The sequence below is a fragment of the Blennius ocellaris genome, assembly GCF_963422515.1.
Source record: "Blennius ocellaris genome assembly, chromosome: 15".
NCBI classification, from domain to species: Eukaryota; Metazoa; Chordata; class Actinopteri; order Blenniiformes; family Blenniidae; genus Blennius; species Blennius ocellaris.
The window spans coordinates 16247624-16273449 of NC_137664.1; the positions used below are offsets into that span (position 1 = coordinate 16247624).

The 25826-nt window shown below is 39.5% G+C and overlaps 1 protein-coding gene across 2 annotated transcripts in view; it reads right to left on the reverse strand.

Moving 5' to 3' along the window:
• Positions 1 to 1950: 1950 nt before the first annotated feature.
• The window catches only part of galt (galactose-1-phosphate uridylyltransferase), a 35985-nt gene continuing 12109 nt past the window's right edge, over positions 1951 to 25826 (reverse strand). Inside the window, exons 7-11 of one of the 2 annotated variants that reach the window (XM_080510689.1) lie at positions 21052 to 21174; positions 15761 to 15893; positions 15180 to 15263; positions 5005 to 5159; positions 1951 to 4308 (exon numbers count right to left, since the gene is read on the reverse strand). In XM_080510689.1, coding sequence (XP_080366815.1) covers positions 4231 to 4308; positions 5005 to 5159; positions 15180 to 15263; positions 15761 to 15893; positions 21052 to 21174 — 573 coding nt within the window. In that variant the 3' untranslated portion in view covers positions 1951 to 4230. Of the gene's footprint in view, positions 4309 to 5004; positions 5160 to 7038; positions 7112 to 15179; positions 15264 to 15760; positions 15894 to 21051; positions 21175 to 25826 lie in introns of those variants that run through there. The other variant, XM_080510690.1, reaches the window with a different exon arrangement.

The window sequence follows — 25826 nt, forward strand, 5'->3', positions numbered from 1 at the left end:
AATGACTAAACTTGACTTGATGTTTGTAGCTACAAAGTATATTGCAATGGTTATAATAATTGCTGGACATGTCAATGCCATAAAACAAAGCAATGACTGGAGAATTAAATTGCAGAAAGATAATGTGAAAATAATGTGATGACAAGCTTGTTATCTCTTTTCTGGACTCTGACAGCAGCTATAAAGCAACACGATTAGAGGCAGCCATGCTACTTGTTTGTCATCTGAATGCTGCAAACTGGAAAATGGGAACTTTTCAACTAGTAGCCATCCCAGTCCCCAACTGCATGAACTCAGCACAAGACTGGACAGGCTGCAGGAGTGGCGGACCTGTGTTGCCATGGTAACACAGATAGATATGTTGTTTACATTGGCTTGGTTTAGGACCTTTAAAAAAGAAAACAATTCCCAACCCTAACTACATGCAATATTCTCTAATGTAGACTCCCATGGTTTTTAGATTTCACTTACTTTCTCCTTTGCCTCCATCATATTCACTAAGGCACATGTGGGTTGCTTGTGCTGATCAAAATGAACCATGATCAGAATAACACAGCATACTTCTGTTGTTGTGTCTTTCGGGGCCTGAAAAGAAACCAACATGAACAATCATTTGCACAGCTCTACTTGGTATTAGGCTCGCTTCTCATAATGATCTGATGAATGGAAAATTGATGTGTCTTCTCTAAGTTTTGTCACTGCACAACGTGTTGCTACAATGAGGACTCGCAAATTATATGAATCACATTTCATAAAGCACATTTGGCATCATTAGCTGCACTGGGAGAACAATTCTCAACCAGAATGGGCTGCAAGAGGCAATCAGCAAGACGTTTGGCAAAAACACAGAACTATCATCTTTCCATTGCCAGCAAGAAGATGCAAGAGGGTCACACACACACACACACACACACACACACACACACACTCACACACACGCACACTGCTTATCGCCGGTGTGGCGGTAGAAATATATATCTTCAATACACACATATGCACACACAGGGAGTCTTGAAGAAGTGATGAAATAGATGAGAAGAGGATCTGCAGTGAGCCTGGAGGACTGGATAAATATTGACCTGAATGAATGAGGTCTGACACAGTACATAAAAAGGCTATGTGCTTTCTCTCACACTCACACACACACACACACACACACACACACACACACACACACACACACACACACACACACACACACACACACACACACACACACACACACACACACACACACACACACACACACACACACACACACACACACACACACACACCTCATGAGGACAGTACATTTGCTTCAATTGCAACTTTCTCTAAACTCAGCCATAATGACCACTTGCCACACCCTCATCTTAATGTTAATATCACCCTAGCTATGTCTTTATTCATGCACCGATGTCTTCTTTTATTTTGTCTCTGCCACACACACACACACACACACACACACACACACACACACACACACACACACACACACACACACACACACACACACACACACACACACACGCACTTTCACACTCTCGCCACTCTCCCTGCCCTTGAAGAACCCTTCAGCCTGGAAACTACACCCACATCCTCACCGTTTCAGCACATATTTTAACAAAGCCCGGGAATCAATATTAATATTAATGAAGAGGGTGAGATTCAGAAAAAAGTAGTATAAATAATGAAAGTGGTGGATGAGTGTGGCTCATATTGTGTCTTGCACAAGTGATACTGTAATTTCACTTATATTACACACACACACACACACACACACACACACACACACACACACACACACACACACACACACACACACACATACCTATATATATACCTTTCTTGCCCTTCTTTTTCTCACCCACTCTGACACATCAATATAATAATAATAATAATAATAATAATCCATTTTATTTCAAGGCACCTTTCTGGGCACTCAAGGACACCTTACACTTTGTTAAAACAGTGCATTAAAACAATAAAAACAACAGTTAAAAACAATGCAAGACACAGGTTCAATTGGCATCAGATGAAATATACAGTTTTGAATAGATGTGTTACAGTCTATTCTATGTTTTTCAGCTGCAGGTTTCTGGTTGGATTAAACAGTCTGAGTTCTTCTCAAGGCTTCCTAAACATTCTGCAAGTAGTTCTAAGGATTACGTTTATCAGCACCTTTTTAAGGTTTTGAAGAAATAAAATGGTGTATTTAAAGTAAATCCACAAAGCAAACCCTGAAATATACTAATAATGATAGCTTTGGTGATTGACTTTTAACACCTTTTCTTTGACTTAAAGTCTCTGCACATTCTCCCTTGAAGGAAGCAATAAGATTACAAATCATGCTGTCCTACTTGCTCGCAGCACGCCATTATGAAGATGATTTGGACCTCTGACTCTTCTGCAGAGCCAGACGTGAAGCATTGAATTTGATTGTGATGGTGGAGACCACCGAGTTACATTGTCAGCCTGAACCCAGGTCATCCACTCCACTTTTTGAGCAATACCACCATCTACTGTTATCACAGTGAGAGAACATCTCACTTAACATATCAAATCTGTATTATGAGTGCTAAGCATGTGTATGGTTTAATGGTTTTCATCTATTTGGTTGTTGTAGTTAATTGAGAAGCAAACTGATGAATCATCATGTCGAGCCGCTGGATGTTTGTTCCCACCTTTCTCTAATAAGTACATTTAGCCTCAGCGTAAACACAGTGAACAAATTTACAATAGTAAAGTCTTTGTTTAATTTGCCCTGCGTAAATCACTCCAGTTAATTAAAGTATAGTCGTAAGAATTAACATTGCATGTACACACACCCACATGCAGTGGCTATGAATTCAGCATATGATGTAAAATCCATAAAGCTAGGTTAAATATTTCATGTGGCACATTGAGTTACTCCACCAGGTGTTGAAGGACTCCAAACCCGGGACAGGAGCCATATACCTGAACCAGCTGCCATCATCATTCAAAAGCCGCTGCTGCTCATTTTTCAAGCTGTCAGCTTTGTGGTCTGAAAGAGTCCTATGCTCCGACTGTTCACTGTGGCATTAGCACTGCTGTTAATATTCATCACAGCTCAGGCAGGATGGTCTGCCTTGTCAGTGATATGATTTTATTCACAAGGTGTTTTGTGGTCATACGCCACTATGGCTAGATATCCTTTTTAAAAAAGCACACAGAATTACTGTGTTCAGTCCCAGAATTCGTTTTGACAATCGATCCCGACAGTCTGGATTGAATTGGGTGAGAAAAGTGCAGAATACCTTTTTGCTCTGTGTTTAGAATAATTTTTAAGCTGGTTTCTCTGGTTTCAAAGTGGTTTTCCGCCACATTGCTTAACGTTTGAGTAACCTAAAAGATTAACACTTAGGACAGATTGAAATGAGAGATTGAACTGACAACCTGTTCTATCAACTGACCTATTAAATGTCACAACACTATTATCAGTTTCACTGTCATTAAAGCAACTTGTCATGCTAACTTCAAAGTGAATAAGGTGAATTGTGACCAACTTTATAATGGACTGTCGCTTCATTTTTGACCCATTCAGACAAAAATCTCAATTTTGAATACTATAACATTAACAGCCCTGTAATACATTCAAGAAAGTTTTATTATCAACTTGTGTTCAACATTTGAAGCTCCAAACACCAGTTCTCCATTATAAAAAACAAAGTTAAGTCAAGACAGTCTATCCGGTCTCTAATGAACCACTTTTAATGTAAAATTAGCACTGTGGTGCATCTTTGAGGTGGAAATCTGTCAGACAGGAAACTCATTGGAGAATTATTCATGTAAGAATAATTTTCGACACAAAGGCTTTCATTTGAATCACAAACAGCTCATTGTGTTGGTGGAAGAAAACGCTTTGCCGTTGAAAGCTTTCCAGCATCACCACACAACAAACAAAATGTTTAAATTCAACAGAAGGGACAGCAGGGAAGAAGAGAATAATGTTTTCTCTTCATTTACTTTGGAATATAAAGGAGGGTTTTCACAGTCAGTCTGTCGTCCATAATTCCAGTTAGAAGCAAAGTACAAACTTAGTGCATACACAAGTATATTATATATACTGAGTCTTGGGCAGATTGGAACATTTCAAAGCCCTGAGTCAGCAAAGGCACTTCAACATGATGCTTTTTAAAGTACTTTTAAAACAAGAACAAACACGCAAGTCATTTCCAAAGAGTGCAGTGTGGCTGGAAACAGGTTCCTCCATCCACTGCAAGGACTTTATTTCTCTTGTAGTTTTTCCTGCTCCTCCCTGGTTCTGTAATGATCTTCTGGAAGGTTCCTTAACTTCTCAGCAGCCTAAAACAAAAGCATATATATATTGGCTTGTTGCAGTTTTTAAACAAAAGCTACAATGGGTAAACATTATTGTTTGTTTTCAACAAAAATGTTCTTTTATTTAAAGGCCGTTGTTTGAATGATTTTGAAATATGACTTTTTCTCTACTCTTAAACATAGAAATCAAAATTTAGGGGAATCACGAGTTGTGGGGGTAATAAACTAGCACGGTCATAATCCTAAAATGAATCAAACAATAAAGAAAATTGATGAATAGAAGTAAAGCTTTGCTACAGCTTGGAGTCTGTTTGGGATTACACGAAGATTCAAATTAATTTGACCCATGCATCCTATACCCACTGAAGATCTGTTCTCAGTTCTCTGAGATTTGTTTTACGCAACTTCCAAGCCAAAAAAAGACTTTCAACAGAAAGATTAATGCTAGTCTGAATGCTGAAATGCAGATTTCTCTTCTGTTTATTGTCTTTGCGGTGCGATGAAGACTCCATGTAAACATCTTTAGCTTATAGAGGATTTGTCCCCATTTCCTAAAACTTCAGTCACTGAAGGAGATATCAGCGTTGTCCTTGGTTTCATGTCAACATCTGTGGCAAATGTGACAAGATGAGTGTGGTAAATATTTGCCTGTGAGTGTGAGAGTGCTCTACGTGATCAGCCAGCCTCTGTGTTCATTGAATGCATTTATAATAGTGTCACCTGCTCAGGAGTGAGGTCCCTCTGTTCCTGGGCGAGCATCTCGTACCCCACCATGAACTTCTTCACCGTAGCTGATCGCAGAAGAGGAGGGTAGTAGTGAGCGTGCAGCTGCCAGTGGGAGTTATCTTCCTTCAAATGGGGCCCAGTTGGAGCTCCTAGAAAGACGAAAGACAAAGCGAGAGGTCCTCAGCACCCTTGTGTGACGTCTGAGTATCAGCGTGAAGAATATGAGTCAACGCCGGCTGTTTACAGCGATATGGTGAGCCCGGGCTTTGATTGTTACCCTGTTATGAAATGAATTCCTGCTGGTTTCTGTGTGATACTGTTTCTGTGAGTTCAGGAGTGAACAGCTTAATATAATCTGGTCAAACACTGATTTACAAAATGGAGTAGAAATAAATTAAATGTGAATCGTGACCATATTATTGGCAAATGAAAGGAAAGGGGAACCAAAGAATGCAGCTTTGTTGATATAATTGCGTGAGAAAACTGTCTTTAGAACCGTGCTTCCTAATATGTTGTCTCATTAACACTTACTTGTGGTAAAAGTAATAACAACCCTGGTTTGAAAAGCTAGTATTTCCCATTATAGCAAAGCAAATGAACCTACTGTTTTTATTTTAGGATAATTGGCTACTTGTCTCTGACATCTTGGGGTCCAAGTAAAGTTTCTTCATTTACAAAATACTTTAGTTTGTGTGTGTGCATACAAATTGCCTTCTTCAAATCGACTTATTCTATGGGATTCTAATATAGGCATTTTTTTTAATTGAGTTCGTAATTTTAAAATCAGTGTTTTTTGATCAGTATGTAATAAAGTTTTGTTGGGTTTTCTACATTTCACGTAATTTATGAACTCAGTTTAAAGGCCATATCATTAAAAGGACCCAGGATAGACCAGTGGGCCTTACTATACTGGTTGTGTTTTCCAGTTTATACTCTGAAATACGAAATTTACTTCCGTGATACATTTTTCAACTGTAGGTAGGTTTCTTTTTTTTCTCCCAAAACCAATGAGATCAGGACGCCCCTCCCACGCTGATCTGAGAAATGTGACTTGTTACTTCAAGGCTTTTCTTTCCAGTAAATATATTAGAGCAAATATTACAAGGCGACAATATTGCACTGACTAATTTCTGGCTGTATTTAACTGTGATTTCAGTGTTTGCAGCTGTTCTACAGATATGAGGATCAGGAGTGTGTTGAGTGAGAGCAAGATCGTCCAGTGTGCCGTATCCAGATCGTCAGCAGTATTTGAGAGAAATGCAAGAGGAGTACAGTCAGTCGACACACAATTTCATTGGTAATAAATACAGATACTCCTAACTCCTTTTTGCTTGCTTTGCTTCCTTTTAGCATATAGCACTATCCATGCACACGCACACACAGGGGAGACGGCACCATAAACACAAGGACACAACCAGCCTTATTCGCCTGCCATCCACTTTACAAACAAGGCCCCTCTGCTCATTATGTCCTTTTAGCTGCACATCACACACCCCAGCCAACAAGTTCAATTAGAAAAGCAGCTTGAGTCGACTCTGTGGACAATAGAGTTTTAATATTACACGTTTAAAAAAAGACTTGACGGGTAAGGACGTCATCTCAAGAAAATGAAAATTGCAAATGTGTTTTCTTTAGCTGCTCGACTAAGTCTCTAGTGACTCTGAAAACCATCACATCTAATTTACTTCATTTCTGTGGCTATCACGGCCTACACTCATTATGTTTCCTTCCGCTCTTTTACCTCTAAACTTGTCATATATAACAAGACAAAGCTGCAGCTAACCGCATGAAAATGTGTGTTATTACATTAAGTGTTAAAATCTTCTAAAGAGGGTCATGCCCGAATCTGCATTTTCACTGATTTGTCACTGTAACATTTAAATAGCTACTGTGCAACCTTAATGGGAGGTAATGAGGCAATCAGGGGAGTACAGACGGCAGTGGCATATATATCTTTAAAAAAAAAAACCCATAGAAGTAGTTAAAAAAAATCCTGGAGACATTGTACTGAGAAGAAAAGCTTCTTACTTTCAATAGGTGTCCTGACAATGAGGGCTGACCAGGCACTGATTCCGATGACAGTGGGAAAGAATAAAGGAAACTAATGGACAGCAAGACAGAAAGAAAGAAAAAAACGTGAACAAAGAAAAAGGTTGAAATGGTCTGATAAAGAATGAAAAGAGGCGGATGCTCCTATTAGTGGACAATTACACAGGTTAAAATTTCCTTTGGGTGTGTGTGTGTGAGCAAATGAATATGTGAATAATTCCATTCACTGAGGCAAACTATACAGCTGTAGAAATGATTGTAAGTATATATCACCACCATATAACCAGGCTGTGTGACTCAACAGCATGCGACTGCTCCTCTTTCTCGCTGTGCTGCCGCCAGTAACTCAAGCCCTAAATAAGGGCTGGCTGCTATCAAATGATCTGAAATTAAACGAATGGAAAACTCACTTTGTGGCTCCAATGTGTTTGTGCTTGAAACTGAATGTTCTGAACTAAGTGGAAGGTGTGCACACTGTGTTTGCAGTGCTCATAAATATAATTAGAACATAATGAATATTTGGTGTGACGATTTTTGTGTTCAAAATGTGCTATCATTTACATAATATAAGTTAATTAAAATATAATGTACACATTAAGTAGGCTCTCATTCATTGATTTAATTAGATATACTTAGAGTACTTAGTGCATATTTGTACATGGAATGTATTGGGCAATGGGAGTGGGTTTAATACTGTTACACACGGTAGCACAAGAATTTCCTTAATAAATCCAGAACATGAGATTTGAGTAATTTATATTATCTGTTATCATGCATCTTCTATAAAGTTTTATCTAACTGCAGGAAGCTCTAAAATGCCCTTATTTGGCAAAGGGCTTTGAATCAAACTTTGGGTTGCTATTTAACCTGAAATCCAGGTTATCTTGGACCACAGGAAGAAACTGGAGCACTCGGAGAAAACCGTGGCAATTGTGGTTGGTGGAATATTTTTGTTGTAACAATTTTTTTTTTAATTCATTTCAGGCATGTGACATTAAATACATTAAAAGCTATGAAGCGTTTCAGGCATGTTCATAATGGTATATATAGTGTGTGTGTGTGTGTGTGTGTGTGTGTGTGTGCGTGCGTGCGTGCGTGCGTGCGTGCGTGCGTGCGTGCGTGCGTGCGTGTGTGTGTGTGTGTGTAGGGATATTGGATATATGTATTGTGTGGACATGTAAGGGCGACACTCTGCAATCACATCTCTGCAGGTTGTGCCAGGATGTCATGGCTGTATATATTCCTTCCTCGTGTTACCACAGCTCCAATTTCCTAAAGGTGTGAAGTTTTGACTTGACAACATGTATTGCTTCTGACAAGATCAATTGCAGAAGATCATTTGCCTTCATCGTTAATTCTTTCAGCTTATTAAACAGCATGTTCACTTTCATCTGAAGTATTTGCTTTACATACCTTTCATATTCAGCGATAATGAAAAATTCAATGAAGTTTTCAGTCCAATTTATTTCCAAGCCATATTGTGACATGGCATCATCCTTGCTACTTGCCTGATCTAGCTCTCTTTTAATAGAATTGCTGCTTCCAGCTTGCCTTTCCAACACTTTCCTCTCACTCTTTATCTTGTTTTGAATAACATGAAACCGGGTGTTAACGAGCATGTTGTGACAGCTCACAAATCTTAACAGACACAGAACAGATCTCAGAATAGGGACATGGTGTGAATCAGACAACTTCTCTGCAGGTATATTGAGAGATAGCATGTTGCATGATCATCAGCGAATTTCTGTTGTACAATATAAATACATGAAATGTTTTACCTTTTTAATTCATGTAAGTGCTACTGAATAATAACACAAAAAAAAAGCTATTAATAATAATATTAGTGAATAAGGAAAAACTACATCAACTGTCTATAGAGCTGTAAGTCTTGGCGGCAGCAGAATAAAAGATAAGACGACTGCAGCCAAAGCTTAACATGAGACCTGTAGGAACTTTGTCCACAAGCAGTTTGGCCCCAAGATGTGCTTCAAAGATTTGCTATCTGACAAAATGAAAAAAAAGAAGAAAGTCAGGCTGTGATTGTGGCCTCTGATGCCCTTTGTCCTTTTTTGTGCCAGACTGCAGGATTGGTGCGAGTGTATCATCTTTCTTTTTGGAAACTACCTTTCATGAGAGCTTTGAGTGCTTTTTTTTGGGGGGGGGGGGGGGGGGGGGCACAGATTGACAGCAGCATGATATCAACCCAGGTGGTGAGCTTAAAAAAAGATGGTGCCACAGCTTTCTTTTTTTTGAAATGCTCAGAAAAAACTACTCCAATACAAAGACATTAAAACATCAATTTGTTTAATTGAACTAGTTAAGTTTTAACCTCCTGGTTACTTTTTAAAAACTGAACATATGTAAAGGGATGCCTGAAAGGTGCAAATCACAAAAAGCAGCAACTTTTTAAACACTTCTGGCTAAATTCTAACTGAAGTATCAACAGATCCCAAAAAGCAAAAGTTAAGAATAACAAAAGTTAGGAAAACATGCACACATGCATGCACATAGCACACAAAGACTTAACAGATGCCGTAATTGAAAAACATCTAACTCGCACAGGCAACTCATTTCCCGAAAGAGCCACATGAACAATTTGCACCAAAATTAAGTGCTGAGACATAAACTGACTTGTGTTTTGCTCAATAAGAATGATCTTTTGATCAAAAGGATTTTTTTTACATGATTATCTTTTTACATGATATCACAATTATTATTAAGAGCTACTTTTGTTCTGCGTCACTTTACATCACAGTCGTTCTCTACAGATCGTGTTTAAATGTTTCTAAATTTTGAGTAAATTCAAACTAGATTTATTTATCCACTGTGAAACACACATTTTGTCTGATAACAATTGCTGGCTTTACTAGCCAAAGTGCTAGACAAAACTGATGATGTAGTAATTCTCAATAATGTGAAAAATGGGATGTTTTAGATGCAATAAAGCGAATAACGACAGCAATTTTCATTATATGCAGGATTTTCCAGTGACACCCTGAAGGCTGATCATGCAGCGCTAAAGGGCCACATGTGGCCCCCCGAGCCATATGAAGCCCAAGTCTGAACAAGCACCAAAAGAGTCATTCTTTTTATTGCCTCAGTACAATAACATCTAAAAACGTGAAGTTCATTTAAGCAATAATTACGACTTGTCATGAGACAAATAATGTGTGGAATGACAGATGAGACGGGGCTCATCCTCCCATACTTTGAAAATCCGCGGACTGAAAAAAAAAGTCTCACAGGAGCACTGCTCCGGTTGAAATTGAACCTGCAACCTTTAGCTTACACAAGAATCACTGTGAGCACTCAGCCACGATGACACAGCTCTCCCGGTGCCATTCATCACCCCATCGCATCACTGCACCCTGCGACACTCCGGCTCAGTTTGAACTTGAAGCCAGGCGTTTCTCTGTCTGAACTCACTTAATGTATCTCAATGTTTGAGTGCAAGCAAGTATCAAAGTTACATTTACTTTGTAAAAAGAGAAAGAAGAACTGTGTTGAAACACCCTTTGTGCATAGGTGCAGTGTTTTGCAAGCATTGTTTTGTTCTTTTTTCGGTTCACTGTTTACTGGAAATGTGTTTATCGCTGAGAAACTAATTTAGTACTTGTTGCCGAGGTGACATTTTCCCTGTGATTCTTTTAAATGTGTTTACTTGCTAATTCACCTGCTGTCATTACTGGCCTTTCATTTCCTATTGCGGATAATGAGCAACGGGAGGAAAATGGGTGTTGCATCAAGAACACAACAATAAATTAAACTTTATGGAACTGAACATATTCAGGATATTAAACTGCAACAATTGTTGAAAACAACTATACAGACCTCCATTGTTCTCATGGAGTGATGAATACACACAATATCCCTGAGACACTAAATGACTTGTGGTAACATTGTGGTACTATTAGTTAGTTAGTATGCTGACATGATGGGGCACCTTCACCTTTTATTAATTCACATGGAAATGTACTATCAGTTTGTTGATTGTGCTCACAAACTCTTTATGTCAATAGTGTCCAGTTCGCCCAATCCATGTTAATACGAGTGAAGACAACCTGAAGAGGAGCAATTACCTTGTTTGCAATGACTATTTTTACAAGAAAATCCATCATTTTGACCTCCAGAAAAACACTGGCAAATGCTGGATGACTCGTCCTGCACATGGAGGACGTCTCAAAACTGTGCAGACAATAGAAATGTATTTCTAGCCTTGCACTATGCCACCAAATTCAGAAATCGGAACTGGCACGGGTGTGTGAGTGTGTTGCCATGGAGGACCATGTCATTGGGAGTTTGGCATCGGCACTCTCAGTGTACCTCCTCAATGTAACATAGAGCAAATTAATTGGTACATGTGGAGTTGAAGACAGTTGGCACAATGGGGGGTAGCTAGTGCACAGGAAACATTGTGACACTTTAACTGATTATTTAAAAAAAAAAATTCCATTTCACAGCTTGTTTTGTCAGGATTCTGGCGATATTTATCAATTTTCTTCTTTTTTTGGTGTATGAAGACAAAAATTGCACAAGTTCATTGTGGCAGAAGTCAGAACCCTGGACAGGTCTGCAGTCCATCACAGGGAAAACAGAAATTATAGACAGTCACACTCATGCCTACAGAGAGGTTTAAAATGCAGACTTGGGACTGGAAGTTTGCAGGTTTGAATCCGACTGCAGACAGACCCTTGACCTTGGTTTAAATGCAGAGAAGACATTTCCTGAAGGGGATTAATAAAATGTGCTTTCTTTCTTCTTCCTTTACTGCCAAGAAGGAATGACCAGTTAACCATGTTTTTAGGCTGTACAGGAAACTGTAGAACATGTGGGGGGGAAACATTTATTTGCTAAGTTCTTTATTTTCATGCATTGATCTATATTTAATTGATTAATTTCTGTTTGTACATGAAAACAATGTAGGCAGCTTAAATGCCAATCCTTGAGAATAAATATATGTGGACTACATAGTAAATATGTAATGTAGAAATTAGAAAAACATAACCATGCAATGAATACATAATTGTAGAAATACAACAATAAATATTGTATATTACTGCAGTTTTATTTGCAAAGTGGAATAACTCCATTTCAGGAGCTGTGAACCAAGGACAAAACAAACACTGAATCGTAAGTGAGATTATTGCTTCTACACATCAGCTCAATTCGTACAAGCCATTATATTTCAATTACAATCGTTCACCAGCGTCATGTGACATTTACAGCCTGTCATGCTGTTGTGAAGTGGCCAAAGATGAAGGCTAATTTATGCATCTCCTCATTCAAAAGTAATTAAATAAAACATTTTTCAATACTAAAACGGTACATGAGCATAATTAGTTCCCCTCAGCCAATTTCTAAAAAACACCTGACCACTTCAATATTCAAATGATTTTGTGGTTTTGGTGTCTGTGTTCTACATTATGTGGGTGAAAGCCTGGAATTACTCCACAAGTGAGAACTCTTCACCTGGGAGAGCTCCTGCTTTCCATAAGAGGGCACTTTCTTAAAGCTTTATATATTCTGATAGGTCTGAGTGTGCATTGAAGTGGGAATACAGTAACTGAGTGGGAAACATCACAGCCGGGAGATTCTCATTTAATTTATTACAGCGGAGTCATTTGAAATGCAACGAGCGTTGCCTAACCTGTAAGAAAATCGCCAGCGGCACCTGAACTCACATATATCTTCCCCGTGACACTGAACAAGCAAATCGATATGTGTTGGTGCATGGTAAGTGCTTTTGCTAAAATTTTACGAGGGAGAGGAAAAAAAGACGGATGAAACATGGAGGCTGCCGGAGGATGTGGAGAGAAGTTCTTCGCATGTAAAATCATATTGATCTGACATTTGGTAAAAGGGGATCATATAACAGAGGGATTTCAATAATGAATTGAAGGAAGATGAATAGAATGAAGCACAAAGAGAAAGAAGGGATGGAATATAAAACCCCAAGTCCCAAACAATCTAAATAATAATAATTTTATATTATTATTAATTTATATGGTATTGTATTGTGATGGACTGCAGACTTCTCCAGGCTGCATGCTGCCTTTGCTCATAGTCAGCTGGGATGGGCTCCAGAAATGAAATGGTCTAGAAGATGGATGGATGGTACTGATAGTGTAATCATAATAAAATAACATATCCCATGTTCAAAGTAAGACGTTTTATCATCTACTATCATCATATATCATGAAAGACTTCTCAACTAAAAGAAATTCAGTGTCAGAAGTACATCACAAAAAGGTCTGAATGGAAGCAACGGAAAAGCTGTAGGGGTATTAGGGAAGACCTCAGTAACATAGCATAACAGAAACAGAGCTGTTTAATGAAAAATGAACAATTTTAGAAAGAAAAAGTCCACATAAAAACATGAAACTTTTATGATTTGAGCAACAGCAGTACTTGTTCTCCTCAAACGATGAGTGAAGCACGATTCAAAACAATATCTGCTACCATCCAGACCATGTCTCTTTCAGGTAAGGCCTTGCATCTTTAAGAAAGGCACTGTTGGAACACATACTGTATAAATCATAACAGCATGGCTTTGAAAAAGAAGAGTCTGGGGGCTGAACTGCACTGCCTGCAGTACAGATCTTTCACTAACAATAATAAAAAAAAAAAAATTGTGCTTCTTGAAATGGAAAGTCCTGCAACAAATGCCCAGGAGTATTGAGCAAGTACAATCCTGCAGCAGATAAAATTGGGAAAACTTGCAATCTGATGTTTATAGTCAATTGCACTATGGTCCCTTAACTATTTAAGTGTTGGACTGCCTGTTTTCTCCTGCTAATGTTCTTTGTAATTGCTGCAGTGTGATCTACATGCATTTTAATTTCCCCCCTGGAACTAATAAGGCTTTTGAATTGAACTGATCATACCTCACCCAACACTGAAGCAACTGGTTCACTTCCCGGATGCTGACATGTCGTCGTTGGAAGAGGATGGGGTGTTACACTTGGCCCTGTCTCAACTTTTGGGAGGCGCTTCCCCCTAGCGTTTAGTGCTTGGCCATGTGTGCAGCTTGCATGTCCTCCATGTGTATGTATGGGTTTTGTCCAGCTTCCCTCGCAGTAATTGGTGGCTCGACATAGTATAGATGTGAAGTGACTATGGATGTGAATGTGACTGTCAGTGAAACCCAGAAAACTAATTCTACAGTTTGCACACACAGGCTCACCTAAATTTTCTCTCTCAAAAGTCTCCTTTTCTGCTGCAACATTTAGATGATGGGCCTCTTTCAATCAACTAAACATCTTTTAAATGCCACATGCGGACCATGTCCACCCATTAGTGGCCACAGCGAACCATCTTCTCACCAGAAGGATAATGCGTCATGTCTTAAAGCTTAAATCCTAAAAAAGCTACTTTCTTGACAAGTACTTTACAGTAATCCAATGTCCTCCACGTTAAGAGACCTTAATTCAATAACACACCTTTAGGATATGGTCAAATGAGACATTTAAAACCTAAATGTGCAAAAGAACTAATCTGCAGCAACTATGGAAAAAATGTCTGAGGAGTGCTTCCAGCTCTTTCTTGAATCAATGCCACCATGGATTAGGTCACTTCTGAAGGCAAAAGGTGATCCAAGTCAGTATTAGAACTGCATACCTAATAAAGTGGCCTGTGAGTGAAGAAGGAGAAATGGCAAGGATTTAGTGAATTAAAAACCCCAGGGCTGTAATACCGTAACGAAACTGCTATGAGTAAGGTGTGACTGAATTTTAATGCACCTCCTCCTTCTATATTACTTCACATTTCTGCTTAAATTGAAGCAGCAGTTCAAGTCTTTGAAAACCCAGAAGGAACAGACTCCACGTCACATTTCCCATAACAGCTTGTAATTGATTAGTGTTGGAGATGATCAGACTTTGCTTTCACTCGCCAAGCATAGTGACGAACCACTATGTGAACAGTCTCCACTTTGTAGCAGCAAACTGTCTCAATCCACTAATGTGTCCCAATAATTTGAGGTATTTAGACCAAAAATCTCTTTAATCTTTTCGACCATCTGTCCCCTGCTGCTTCTTTTATTTAACAAGAAAAACCTGTCAACATTCAGACAAAAACTTTTCTTTTCAAGTGTGCTCACACCCCCCCTCTTATTTTCTTACCGTGCCAGCCCATGGAGTAGGGAAAAGAGACTTCAAACAGATTGTCATACTTGGTCAGCAGTCTCTTCATAATGGCAGCCAAATCTGATAAATTGTGAAGCAGACAGAGATAAGATATGAAAACTGGAGGACGGTGGACAGAAAAGAACATATGTTCATACTGTTGACAGTGAATGGCTTCACGAAAGCAGTCAAATTAGCTTGAAAAAGAAAGAAGAAATATACATTATCTTTTCAAACGGTTAAAAAACATAGTTAATTGTACTGTGTGAATTTGCAGTCCAACTTGTAAGTTCATCTCTGACAAACAGACTCAGCTCAGACTGTTGGAAATTACTTTATTACACTCCCAGTCATTCCCTCTGTTAGTATCTCTCTCTCGCACGCACGCACGCGCGCACACACACACACACACACACACACACACACACACACACACACACACACACACACACACACACACACACACACACACACACACACACACACACACACACACACACACACACACACACACACACACACACACACACACACACACACACACACACACACACACACACACACACACACACTCTTACCCTGCCTCTCCTCTGTTGTCAGGTCACTGATCCTGAGGACATGTCTTCGTGGCAACAGTAAGGTCTGGTAAGGCCATGTTGCCCAGTATGGAACCACGGCCAGCCAATCGGAGCTCTCGACCACAACACGTTCCTGAGGAAGGAGAGCTCCATATCAATATGTTTCAAAGTGCGTATGAAAGAAAGATGGCAGCACGGTGCCCTTTCACTTCGGAAAGAATATCTCCAGTTGGAAGTCTGTTGCTGGAGCTTTTTTGTGCAGGGATTGCATGTTCTCCCTGTGTTCATACTCTTAACTGATGGTAGGTATGAAAATGTTCAAAAGTGTGTGTGAATGGGCATGTGTGTTTTCCCTGTGATGGATTAGTGAACGGTCCACAGTGTGCTCCACTGACCACTGGTCAACTAAGTCAGATAAAATGGTCTCAAAGATCGATGGGAGAAATTTTATGCAGTATTTTAGATTGATGGGACATGACGTGAATGTTTGATGGTGAAATATTTACTGCTTCCCAGTGTATCAGATGAGTGGGATTCCCACCTATGAAGATTAAACCATGACTATTAGAGGTATCTGGACCTCATCAATAACAAAAACTATAGGAAATACAATTTGCTCACATATTTCCTCTTTCTTGAGAGTCCAGAAGGTCTATAATATGTCAATGTCAGCAAATTAAATATGTATCAGGTGTTACAGTCTGCCTCTATAGAAAACTTTAATAAAAAAAATGGATGTACAAAAGATCTGATTAAGAACATGGTGGCTTATTTGGGCCAGTTACAACACAAATCAAGATGAAGGTGAAATAGGTGTAAGAGAGATAATATATTGACTGGCACCACTCTCTCTTCTTAACAAAACGACTCCATCGGGAAAATAAAACAAGCTACTTAGGATTGGCAGTTTGCAGGAAGAAGTCTAATTATCATAAACCGTTTAAATGCAGATTGTGTGTGAAGCTGAGCTTTAACAAGCTGATGAGTAGGCACACACACGCCCTGACCTTACCATTACAATCCATCAAAAATAGATTAGTTCAGTGTGGGTTTGGGTGCTAAATAGCCACAGAGGGAATCTGTGTCAGGGATTGCAGGTGGACCCAAACGCAGTCGAGCCAGGCTGTACAAACATTTTTTACATTTATTTAAGAAATAGAAGTCCAGGGAAGTCAAAGTCCAAAAACCAAACGGGTAACACTGGGGAGCCGGGACGTGGTCGAGACAGTTTGACGAAATGAACTGACCGACAACAAAGAACGGGAGGCTTTAACTACACTGGGAAGGGGTGGAGACAGGTGGAACTCAACGATTGGAGCACACAGAGGGAGGATGCCATTGGTTAATTGGAAACATGTGCTGAGACAAACAGGGCAGACAGAGACCTGACAATCGGATGTGAGTTAACTCAACCCTGAGTGACCATAAAAAAATCTACTGTATGTTTTTCTTTGCACTGTTATTTTAGTTGTTGCACATCAACACAGATTTCTGAAAACAAATCCCTTCATTGTTTTGTCTGATCACCTCATGATTGTTCTGTTTTTTGTCGTTAAAATAAGACTAAAAACAACCCTAAAAAAAAATCCCCTTATGAATTTCACTAAGTTCTCCAAGTTAAAAGAAAAGCAATTCAAACACTTAAATTAGCTCTGATTTCTTTGTATAAGTGTTTCACTCCGTCTCCGGTCCGTCAAAGGTGCACCCAGCTCTGAGCTCAGATCGGCACAACACAACATGACCACAACTTGAAAAAGTCGATTGTAGTAGATGAATGGATGGATATAATCCTAGCAGCAAAGTAAATAGACAAATCTTCTTTGAGGTCAGCTCTGGCTTGGCAGAACACTTTCCCAGTACCGCCACGTGATCAGCAAACCATCTATTCTCAGTCCCTCTACCATCACTCATCATGTCCAGCCTCAGAACTGGAGATGTGATTCAATACAGAGCAAAACAAAAAGTAGTCTGGACTAAAGACGTAATTATCAGTAATCAGACGCCCAACCACAAAGAGCTCGGAATGACTCTCACATGTGTTTGAATAAGCTTGTCCAACATTCGACATTAGTGCATAATTAATGGCTCTACAGGGAGTACTGCGCTCTTTAAAAACTGTAGAGGAAAACACAAAGTAAAAGATCCTCAAAGTGCTCAGTTCTCTTAATGAGGTGAAGCGCCTGTATATGAGAGTACTTAGTGCCGAGTGAGATACCACTTTGAACATTGCTTTGCCTTCAACACAATAGGGGTTCAGAATAACAAGTGCAGACTTTCTCCCCATGTATTGTTTAAAAAAAAAAAGCCTCTTCTCACATATTCTCACTGTGTTTTGGGTCAAGGTTTTAGGTTTCTCCTCACACTAGTTTTTCACTGCCCCTGTACTTTTAACACGATTACAGGGGGGGCAGAATGAAACGGGGCACAAAGATGAGGAGGAGAGCTTGAGGATGAGGTACGAATTGAAACAGAAAGGGAGGAAGTGGAGGGTGTCCGGAAAACAGACACCTCACAGACACCAAATCCCTAAGAGTTTTATTCAATTAGCTTAGAAAGTTTTTGTTCCAAAGTCAAGAGTGTCACCTGGGAGCTGAGGCCCAATTCAAACTCCTCTAAACACTGCAGTGTGCCAATTTACGGTTCTAACCTCGGGTCAGGGAGACAGGAGGAGAGACGGAGTGAGGGAGACGTCGGCGCACACACACACACACACACACACACACACACACACACACACACACACACACACACACACACACACACACACACACACACACACACACACACACACACACACACACACACACACACACACACACACACACACACACCCCTGCTTCCACTCTGATTTTATAAAGGTCAGTCCCCATGAGTAGCTGTCGAGGAGATTCAAGTGTCTACTCTGCTCTTCTCAAAATCTTAATGCTTATCCTTTCCATCACACACACACGCGCACGAACACACGCACAGACACGCACACACACACACACGCCAGGTCAGTTCATTCCTTGAATGACTTAGTTGCCGATTTCTCAGTTCCTCCTCATCCACCCATCACTCTTTCCTTTGACTTTGCATCTTTGTTTGTCTCTCCCATGAATCCTTGTATTGCGTTCTCTCCTGTTTTTGTTCTTTCACTGTCCTACTTTGCACTTCAACTCATCTCAGTTAATTCCACACTTTATAATTAAGCCCATTTTTACTCCTTCATCTCCTTTTGAGAAGTAAGATCTCTTTTCTTAGTCACTCAAGAAATCAGCTTTTAATTCCGGAGCAGAGAAGGCCTCCACTTGAGTGAGACCCCGAGTGGATTGTGGCTGTTTGTGAAGTGGCTAATCAGCAAAAAATTAAAGCTGAGATTTCGTTCCAGAAAGTGGAAAAACTTCACAAAACCGAAACACATTGGGGCAAAGTTTAATTAATTCATCTTAGTTGAAGTGGAATATTATGAATCCACTAGTTGAATTCAAGTACACTTGTGTCCGTCTAGAACTTAATAAAAGCATGTACAGCTGTGTCTGGAAGTATTTAAAGAGTCTTGCTGTAGTTAACAGCTACTTTCTTTGGTTTTGGAAAGAAATAATCCTTACCTCTTCATACTGTTGCACAGTGCAAACTCTTACTTGATGGTCAATATAATTTTACAATTTTAAACTTTAAAACATATTAGATTTTGCTCATAACATACAGATTTGCCTGACTCTTTCAGGGTGTCGATACTACAAAATAAACCAAAATATTTTAAGAAAATATTTTTTGCAATGCAGTTTTTTTCAGGATTAGACAAACTCGATTTATTTGGAATTTTTGGCTGTGGAATTTAAAAAAAAATAGAGGAATTTTGAGTGAGTGATGCTCAAGATATAAAGCTCTGATTGTCTGCTTTCTTGTAGTTTTTTGCACTTCTAATAAGGATTAGGCATACCAAATCTCAGTGATGATAAGATTAAAATAAAAATACTGAGTCACACAAAAAAGCATACCAATGCATGGACATGTGCACGGCAAGTCTATTACAGTGCAAAACCTCATTACCAAAAATAAAAAAAACTGGCGATTACCACCAGACTAAGAGGAACAGTCTGATAGGAACACTGCAACTCCTTAATGTTGGAAAAAAAGATAAATTCACACCACATTGGGCTGACTTATCAGTGGGTAAACACAAGTGAAGCCGATTTCCAGCTGTGACTATATGGTATGATTAAGCGTATGAATAGTAAAGAGGTATAAATAAGCTGTTGCGCCACAGCTTGAGGTAGTCAGGCAAAACTTCACACATCCACCGAGTTTAATTCACCTGTGGAAAGTTCTTTCACAGTTTTCAACGAGCCTCCACTCGCTAATAAGACATTTGCCAACATGCTAAATGCGCTCAGCGCCGTCTTCAGAGGCTTCGGCTGCTGACACTCCACACACACTGCTGGAGAGCCACTGAAGCGGACAGACGTACAGAGTTTTCCTAATCTCCGTGCACTTTGAAGATGGATTCTGCAGCATTATGCTAATGAGCATGTCTGCTGTCCAATCACACGCTTCACTGACTCGAAGACGGGCAGAGGATGCAGACAGGAAATCAAGAGGACGATGAAGTAAAGAGAAAGCGAGGGAAGCATTGAGGATGAAAGGAGATGAATGAAGGTGGAGGGATTCATACAGTCGAGGGGAGAAAACTAAGGTGCCACTTCACTGACATCTTAAACACTTTATTAAAATGGAATTATTGTGCTGACTTTGGGCATTTCTTCATATTCTGAGTCTTTGCTGGAGAACCTTTCACTGAAATGCAGTAGCGAGAAGGGGAAGAAAAAAAAAACTTTTTGACTGGCTCGATACAAGAAACTAACATCGTTTGTTCAGAGCAGATGGTCATATGAGGAATTCTGTGATAATCTGGTGTCACTGCATTCAGATTAAGCAATCACAGTAGTCTGAAAGTTCACTTTCATCCTCTAAACGTGCATTTTGTGAGAGATGTTCACACTTCATTTACACTGAACATGCGTATCTACTGAGAGTCCCCTGTTAAAATATTACTTTCATACGTAAAATCACATGATTTTACTCTTTATCATCAAAGTAATTTTTTTGTGAGGAAACACATAAAGCAACACCTGAGTCAATAAGACAGACCTTTTAAACTATGTCGTCGAGTTTGAGTTGATATCGTGATGTTTAATTCTAGACGAAAGATTAGACTCAGATTTTCATAAATCACAGCTCTTACCTTGCTCCCCCAAAGCTTTAAAATTGACACGATTCAGTGGGCTGTTTATGTGTGCACACCATACCTGTTTCTCAGCCTCCTGTTTGGCGTATTGCAGCAGCATCGGCTCCCCGTGCTTCTGAAAGTACACTCTCTGGCAGCGGTCTGATAGAGCTGGCTCATTAGGCAGAAAGTTGCTGGCCCACACCTACAGGAAGCAGGAGGAAGATGGAGGCAGATGATGACGATGATGATGATGATGATGATGATGATGATGATGATGATGATGCTCGGCAGAAAAATGTAAATCTTTGAATTAATCAGGTTATTTGTCAATATCAGTGAATCAATAAATGTTTTACAGATGTAGAGATTTTTCGGTTTTCCAGTACTTTAATTTTTTTCCAGGCTTTCCAGGATTGATAAATGGTTTTTTCCCCCAAATCACCGGTGCTCATTTATTTCAATACCAGCTGAAATTTAGCTGATACTGAAACCTAATTGAGATAGCTACTTCATCACAGCAATGTGGTTATGTTCCATATATAAGCAATAAAAAGCCCTAGAAACCCCTTTCCCTCCCTCCTGAGCATATTCAACTTGAAAACTAATTTGAAAGGTTTTCCATATGTCTGTGACTAAAAATGATGATGAAGATTCTCTACAAAACTTTATCTCAAATAGTTAATAAATATCATGCTCGATGTCAAAGACTCGACTCATTCAGGTCTAGAAACACAACATAATGTTGGAAAATGCAAAAAAAAGAAAAGAAAATGCATGGACACAAAATGATTCTCTGAATTTCAAGTTGAAAGAATTATGGTTAAGTTCTGCTTTTCAAATCATTCTTATTATTCTCCTGCATTATTTTATGGTGCTGTTTTGTCAAGGCAGTTGTGAGTGTGAATGATTTCCCATTTCCGAACTGCAAATCTAAAGCTTCTCCTGTTTTCAAAATTTTTCTCAACCATCTTCCTTTCTTGCTTCATGACAGCAAACTGCTTTTCCTGGTATACTGATCTTTTTTCCCCAAATACCTCAGTTACCCACGTTCTCAGGACAACACAAAAGTTTGTGTTCAGACGGCAGCATTTTGAAGACGATGTCCGTTTACAAAGAAATAGCAGAATCTCTGAAAACAATATTGTTTTGAATATTAATTTCAAAACATTAATTATGGCATCTACAAGGACATTCGCATGGATCATCCAACAGATGAGAGTTGGATCGCTATTACGGTGACTCTCAACTATAAAACTACCAAGTCGGAGTGGAGTTGCATTTTCAGGATCTCCAAACACTGTTGTTGTGTGAACAGACATCCAAAAAACAACAGTAGTTTTCTGGTTTCACTTGAAAATGTTGTTTTGTAAACGGAGCCTCGATTGCTTAGCTTGCCTTTGTGTTGATGTCCACGGTGTACTCTGTCTTCAATAATACCCAGTTGGGATCAACTAAAGCACCGGAGACACAGAGTTCATTAAGATAATATGGAAAATTAATTGATAGGTTCTTGCTGGTTTAATGTTCATTGTAGCATCATCTACGTAACAAAAGAATATGGGGATAAAGCCTTAATTTGCACAGGTTATTCCTTCACCAATGAAATACCATTTGAGTCTATCTGTGGAGTTTTGTTATCTGACTAAGAAACTGTCAGACTGAATAAAAACAAAACTTTGTCAGCAGATGTCATTTGAGTTTTCCAGAATGTGAACAATAGGCAATTGCTTCTAATTAGACTAGAAATGCAAACATTTCACAATTACAGAAAAATACAACAAATAATGTGCAAATGATCTCAAATCCACCAGTTAGACACAATAAATTAGCAATCAGACCATGTGGCAGTACAAACAGACACACATCAGAGAAAAAGAGAGAGGGGCAAAAAAAAAAAAAGTTCCTCATTGTGATATCAACATCTCAAAAACAACTGTCAAGTTTGAAGCAGCTGTTTTGATATCTCACTGTGACAAACGCATCGTTCAATGCTCTCATCAGCCACCAACTGGCATCCCCAACCTGATCACATCCACCCGAAATGAGACGTTGGTGTTGTGTCTGATTGGGAAAGTGAGCCTCCCGGGAGAAAACAATGTTTGAAGCTCCACATCAGATGAGGCACGGCAGGTCATTTCATTTATAGGGGGAAAAAAAAATATTCATTCGCATTGCTCACATCAACAAGCAACACTACAGTGAAGTTTCCCATCTGACTGGGGAGTATTTTTAGGCTTTATAATGTACTGCTTTTGCATGCATATCGGTGCACATCAGGACAGACATTTCAATTATCCTTGTTTGTTCTTTATGGTAATTTCCGGGCAGATATTTCCATCACAAACTCAACACTACATGATAAACTTGTACCTGAAATCAGCCTTACTGAGGTTTTGATGGGAGGTGTATTTATGGACGTTTTGATCAAAATTAACCCCCACACCAATAAACTGGAGTGTGTGCAGGGAAGGCAGACAGTGCAACAGTATGCAATGTGCTGTGTATTCACGGCCTGATGAGTGAAACCTTCACTAGAATATTGATTAGTTATTGCAGTAGTAAGGGTTTAAAGTGCAAGGCTGTCTGTGTCTAAAATGAGCGAGGCATTTCTCTGAGCTTTTCAATGTTTACCTTACAATTCAGCAGGCTTTTAACCTTTTATTGTATTATCTTACAAGGATTACCATATTTGTTTCATCAGGAGGAGGCTTTCTAATTATATCATTGTGTTGCTTAATGAACAAGGTAGTAATCAGGTGCTCTCTGCAGCTTTAAGCAGCAGTGCTTCAAACTGCATTGCAAATTGTTCCCTGATTAAACACTCCTCCACCTTTTTCGCCCGCAACATGGTGCAGCAACAACACTCCTTTGGATTGTCGTGTCACTTGGCTGCACTAAGACTGGAAAATAAGTTGGCATTAGAATAATTCGTCTGTCACTTAAATACTGCACCTAAGTGTTTGCAGAAGTGACATATTCTTTGGGGGGAAGAAAAAAGGGAGGAAAAGTGGGTCTCTTGCACTCTTTCAAGCTTTCAAGCTTTCACAATGTCCAGCAACAGACCTGACACGGTATCGACTGCAGTTTCCTCCCGTCTCAGTGACAGCTGAGTGGGTCGGGGACTGTTCACCATATAATCATGCATCCAAAGAAGTGACACCACTGGTCCACTGGGCTGAAGTCAGACGTTCTGAGAAGTTACTCACCAAGCCTGCTCTTTATATCAAAGCCATATACATCGAAGTTAAATTAGATAAGCTGGAAGAAATAGCAGCTGCTCTGGCACAAAAATCTACAAACAGTGAATGAATAATATCCACGTAAATCAACATGGTCATCTGTTTTACCTTTTACCTCCTTACTCACTGGTCTGCAACAACTAACAAGTAGGTGGAAGGGCAAGAAACAATGAAAATTGGCAAAAATGTTCCCCACAAGGCTAAATTAGTACTTTGTATGTCACACAGATGTTACACAATCTCTCTGTGACTTTTGCATCAAGGAGCTTTACATGCATGTCACTTGGTGCTTCCTCAACATTCCACAGGTTTGAGATATTTTCATCAATTGGAACTATTTTTGGAACAAAATTCAAGCATGTTTACAAAAAAGTGCACCTTACCAGCTAAAACCCTTTCAAATATTTTGAGATGTTTTGGAAGCTGCTTTGCGTGTTCCATTCACAGCGAGATAGTGGCATTAGGTGCAGCTTTTGGAGCTTGTAGTCTCAGTGGCTTATGGGAAAAAAGCCACACTGGAAAGCCAGAAACTCAACAGCCTCTAACGCTGGACGATCCTCCACAGTCAAAAACGATTAACTTTGGAGTCAGGTAAATTCCTGTCCGCGAGTTGAGTGGACGATACAGTCTGCTTGTGAGATTCAGCTTTTACAATTTGGGCCTGCATTATTGCAGCTACACTGGTCTCTGGCACTCTTTCACACTGCTAATGGTGATTTGCAATGATGCCGGCTGTGCACACTGGTGAAGACGAGGCCTGCGACCTCCAGTGGGACACCCATATTGACATGTCTGAACCAATGTACACAGACTCCCCCGCCCAGGGTACATGTCGTACATTTATAGTACATTATGCTGCATCACCCTGGATTCAGATTCATTATCGGCACTTTAACGTGATAAAACAAGAAAAGAAATAATTTATTGATCTCAAAGTTAATTATTTTCTCTTTGCACAGGGATTCCACACACAAGTAGTGTGACAGAGGTAGAAACCTTGTGCCTTTTAATTAGTTTTTGCTGATGTTGTACAATGCTTTATTAAGCATCCACAGTCCTGAAACAACAGGGTGAAGCAAACATCCTTGATGTGTGAATTAAAAGTGTAAAGCTGCTCATCCGCATGCCTCCAGCCCTGCCTTATATAGTAAGTGTGAATATACGGTATATATGCCGGCAAACATCAGCAGCTATGGCTCTATTTGTACACCCTTGTTTTTGTATGCACTGACCCATCCTTTTGCCCAACAACAGATTGTTGATTCTTAAAGAGACGAGGGTGAAGACAGCACATGGGAGAGAATTATCCATTTGCCCAAAGCTATGACTTTTCACCAGCTGTATAACCACCATCATTCTCTCAACTTCACAAGTGAAATACCCACTTCCAAAGTTAATAATGAATCGAAAACTATCTGCTCTTGAGAGGCAAACATATTCAAACTCATTCTGTGCTCTTCACTGAATTAATACTATATACACGTTGGGGTTGCTGATGTAAAAGCAGAAAAAAAAGACTATTACTATTCCAAAGGCATATGTTTTTCTTCCTACACTTGCATAGAAACACATACAGTTCTGCTCCTGAGAGACCAACATTGTCAGAGGCAATGTA